Source organism: Priapulus caudatus, unplaced genomic scaffold (genome assembly GCF_000485595.1).
Source record: "Priapulus caudatus unplaced genomic scaffold, Priapulus_caudatus-5.0.1 Scaffold979, whole genome shotgun sequence".
Taxonomy (NCBI): Eukaryota; Metazoa; Priapulida; class Priapulimorpha; order Priapulimorphida; family Priapulidae; genus Priapulus; species Priapulus caudatus.
In genome coordinates this window covers 79,562-84,345 of record NW_014578040.1, presented here as the reverse complement: position 1 = coordinate 84,345, position 4,784 = coordinate 79,562, and the positions used below count along the sequence as shown (strand labels likewise).

At 48.7% G+C, this 4,784-nt stretch overlaps 1 protein-coding gene across 1 annotated transcript in view; it reads right to left on the bottom strand.

The window, feature by feature from the left end:
* The window catches only part of LOC106814789 (leishmanolysin-like peptidase), a 9,835-nt gene extending 6,286 nt beyond the window's left edge, over nucleotides 1-3,549 (bottom strand). Inside the window, exons 1-2 of the mRNA XM_014819138.1 lie at nucleotides 2,564-3,549; nucleotides 7-92 (exon numbers count right to left, since the gene is read on the bottom strand). Coding sequence (XP_014674624.1) covers nucleotides 7-92; nucleotides 2,564-3,274 — 797 coding nt within the window. The 5' untranslated portion in view covers nucleotides 3,275-3,549. The remainder of the gene's footprint in view (nucleotides 1-6; nucleotides 93-2,563) is intronic.
* Nucleotides 3,550-4,784: the final 1,235 nt, after the last annotated feature.

Sequence of the window (4,784 nt, the reverse complement as noted above, 5' to 3'; positions counted from 1 at the left end):
GGCTGCCCGTCGTCGTTACGGAAGAACGCAAACAAGCCGATCGAGAATCCGAGAGCGTGCAGAATCTCGTGCTTGACCGTCGACAGCAGCACCTGGTGGCAAAACATGGAAGTTACACTGTAGCAAAACCCGGTGAGAAACGTGAGGAGTTACGCAGTAGTGGCACCTGGTGTGAAAAAATGGAAGTGACACTGTAGCAAAACCCGGTGAGAAACGCGAGGAGTTACGCAGTAGTGGCACCTGGTGTGAAAAAATGGAAGTTACACTGTAGCAAAACCCGGTGAGAAACGTGAGGAGTTACGCAGTAGTGGCACCTGGTGTGAAAAAATGGAAGTTACACTGTAGCAAAACCCGGTGAGAAACATGAGGAGTTACACAGTAGTGGCACCTGGTGTGAAAAAATGGAAGTTACACTGTAGCAGCACATTGTGGGGAAACATTGGGCGCGTTTGTTTGGGATGAATCCGTCTGATCGAGATCATGTGATCCTGATCCGACCAAACAAACGCAAACTCACTTTCACCGGTTCACGTTTCGCTGTGACCTATCACGGGATGGTTCATAACAAAGAACAAGCTGTGATTGGCTGAGGCGCGGGCCGCCATATTGAATCCCGTTCGAATCCGCCTCGCTAGCAGGGTCAGGTTTGGTGGATCGAGATCAAGTGATCCGACCAAACAAACGCGCCCATGGAAGTTACACAGTTACTGTAGCACCACCTGGTTGGAAAACATAAGAGTCATAAGGAGAGGCTGTATAGTAGCACCACCTGGCGGCGAAAGTGAGAGTTGTAGTAGGAACCTAAAGACCAGCAATAACAGAGCAGCAGGATCAATTACATTGTAGTACACATGTGCCATTTATAGAGATCTACATTAGATTACTAGCGCTCATAGGGTCTATGTCCCCCAGGATACTATCGGAGGGTACCCTGGGTACGGTTCGATATATCGGAACGTACCCTGGTACTATCTAATATGCCGGACCGTACCTCGCCTGCTCCACTAACGAGTCCAGGGAGTCGCCTACGCCTACTCCCTAACCCTAACCCTATCAGATAGTTACCAGGGTACTTTCCTATATATCGAACCGTACCCAGGGTACCCTCCGATAGTACCCTGGGGGACATAGACCCTCTCAGCCTTATTAGCCTGCTGACCGAATTCGCGATGCATCAACATGTTTTAAAATGAGGGGATTAAATTTAGATAATAATTTAGATAATAAGCTGTAATTGGCAGCTTTAGTGAGGCACACAAAGACCCTGTTAGTTCTGTAATGGGCCAAGATTATTGTCTAGTAATTTAGCACGTTACTACAAATTGGTTGCAGCAGGGCTACCATTATGAGTTTAAATGTACAAGGAAGGACAGGATTTCTGGTGTCATGATGAATGTGCAGTTTCACACCTGCGGGCGTGTGTGTACTCGGGTTTTTGTCTCTGTCTACATCATACATTAGCTATGACACTATGTTGTTGATCTCAGATGCATAACCTTGGTTTCGAAACATTTATAACTCCACCTAATATTTGTTCATTACATGTACAAGTACAAGTACAATGTACAATGTATATACAATAACATGTACATTGTATATAAGCAGAATATTTAAATGTGGAATTGCTGGGATTACACAAACATTTTATCCAGTCAGTGAATGGCAAGATTACAATATGGACTTGTAAGCAAACAGTTTGTATCACCTAACTGCCAATGTGAGGGGGGGGGAGCCAATATGTATATCAGTGTTATCACTGACGAATTAACCATGCACAGGCACCGACGGTGGCCCTGCACAGTCTCGCAATATCTCTGCTCAAATGGGACCTCAGTATATACAGTACACAATCTATTCTGAAACTGAAATCTAAACTGAAATTCTGAAAACCAAAAATCTCCGAAAATCACTTTTTTTCGTAGAGGTCGCCTGCATACCAAAGCTCGCGTTTGGCTGCGTAAGGTTCAATATATGTTTGGCATTACTCATACATATTGCACTGTACCGGTACAGCACTTGGCCTCTTGAAAATTTGGGTTTATTATTGGCTAGTTGGAGGATATACACGTAACAGTATGTATATCTGTACTGTACTACCATTCCAAAATCCGAAAAATGCCGAATTCTGAAACGTGTCTGGTACCAAGGCTTTCGGATAATAGATTGTGTAAGTGTAGTTCGCATATGTGCTAAACTTATCCGGGGTGTTAAACTAGGATTGGGCCATAGGTAGGATCGACCCAACATGGACACCGACTGTAGCCCTGCCCAGTCCTCAGGGCCGTAGGCTGAGCAAATACCTAAGGGGGGCAGTGACGGATCCATGATTTCAATGACGGGGTGAGAAACAGGTGGTGGGGTCTGGTTTCAAAATTTTGAAAATGTAGATCGCAGAAGATGGTATTTGAGGCACTTTTGAGTACATGTACAACCTTCTGACTACGACAATTCTCTTTTAGTAGAACAATTAATTTTTTTAATTTTGCTCCAAAATCTAGGGGGCAGATGCCCCCCTTGTCTCCCCCCCCCCCGCAGGCTACGGCCCTGGTCCTTCTCGCTTTACCTCCATCTCCTGCGGCTTTGCGGACACCGCCTCGGGACAGAGGTTCACATGGCCGGCGATGGGGCGGTCGAGCGCAGCCTCCAGCTGGCAGTGGGCGGAGAAGGCGACGGTGGTACCGATGTCGCAGCGGTGGTTGTGCACGGCCGACACGTACAGGATGTAGTCGGCGTCGGCAACGCCGCGCGCCGGCGGCTCGCCCGGCGCCGCCACCAGGGTGCGGCACGAGTTGGTGCCGCGCGTGCACGTGTTGCACTCGCGCAGGTGCTCGCGCGGGACGACGACCTCGCCGCAGCGCGTCACATTCGCGCACTCGTCCATGCAGAAGCGCTCGCGACCCTTGTAGATGTGCGTCGTGCCCGCGCACGCGCGGTTGAGCCTGATCGCCGCCGCCGTCTCGCGCACGCTCAGCGTCTGCTGCCAGTAGTGCGTCGCGTGCGGCAGCAGGTAACCCTTGACGACGTCCTGCTTGAAGACGGGCAGCCGATCGACGCTCTTGTCGTAGTAGAGTTTGATTCGCAGACGCTGGCCGATGCTGCGCTTGCGTATCACGTGATCGGGTTCGATGTAGACCTTATCGATGACCTCGTCGACACTGGGTGCGACGTAGTTGCATGTCACGTGGTCGGGGAAGCCGACTCCGCCGGGCAGAATGTACAAGAGCAAAATATCGAAGACGATCAGCTTGTACGAAATAAAATAGGAAGCTGCCATCTTGGTCCACGCCGATGTTACGAGCGCTGTGATTGAGTGCGCTGTTTGGTGACGCGCCGCGTTGTCGAATCAGAATCGTCGTACTATCGATCCGCCATCTTACTCGCACGCTACTTTGACGTCGGAGAGAAAATTCAGTGTCTCTCTATGTAAAATCTATGTAAAAAAGTGCTACTTTTACACCAGAATGAGATAGGATCGAACGCCGAGGCAACCTAGTTGACATCAAACCCACATTCGTCGACATGGATGCGGTAAAATCGTTTAATAATGAGGTAAGCCTGCGTCCGATGAAATGTTTATTATGCCTTCCACACTTTGTGTTTAACTGCTTACCACTACACTACCATCTTCGTCGGTTACCGGTTCAATGATAGTTTGTTTTAAGTATATGGTAGTAGGTTTTCGTCTCCTTCTCTACCGGATCTGCTGAACTAGGACTATGTTCATGTTGAACCGATTATAATATAAATCGGGATCTGGACATTACAATGACAATGTACCAGTATTATTATAGAGGGCTCCGCGATTTTTCATATTACTCACAATGCAACGCCGCTGGCCCTGACGGATACAGAAACCAGTTCAGGCATGGTACAAGTACATTGAGCAGCGCACCTCTGCTCATTTTATATTCGCCTACGCAAATGCATCACAACGCCGCTCTCCTTCGGTGTTGTCAACTGCAGCAATCGGCATCAGAGAGAGCCACACAGCTTTTTCAGGCTGCCTAGCGTGATCACAACACAAGGTAAAGTGACGAGAGACCAGGCGGAATACAGACGCTTGGAGCATTTTCAATAAAAAAGCAATGCTGAATAAACACGAAATGTATTTACTACCAGTGTCTTAATGTTTCTCTACTCTCTTTTGCCTAGTAGTAGTATTGCCGATAATTACCTGTAAATGCCGGTCAAATGCTCCTCTGCAACACACAGGTACACCGCACGCACGGCGCATGCCGCTACACATTTACGCTTATATATACATATATCTCGCTTACTATATCCCGTTTGTCTCGCAATGGGTGGTCCAAAAGATAATAGAAGAACACGACGTTTCGTGCGCTACTGCGACACTTCGTCAGGTGATGCGGCGACGTTGCGCGTGAGGTTATATATATCCCCCGGTTGGATTGAGCGGTACAACTGCTGGACAGGCGCTGCTGTGATTGGCGGTCTGACGCATGATGTTTCTTGCGCCGTGCCCGGCCGGCTGGCGCCTGCAAGTTCCCGCGTCGAAATCGTCTGGCTAGCGTTGGCTGTAATCTCACCTGTTGTGGGTCGGCCGTCGTTTGCTATCGTAACGTGTGATTCATGGCGGCGTATCGTTGACATCCAGAAATTGGGGATATCTAACCCGTTGTCTCTGTTAAAGTTGTTGGGGCGGAGACGAATACCCACGCCGTTTCATCCATGGTTCAACCAAAAAAACTTCACAACCTAAGGAGCCGAAGGATTATAAGACGTTTACGGTCTTACCCTTCATAGACGGGATCTCCCAGCAGCTG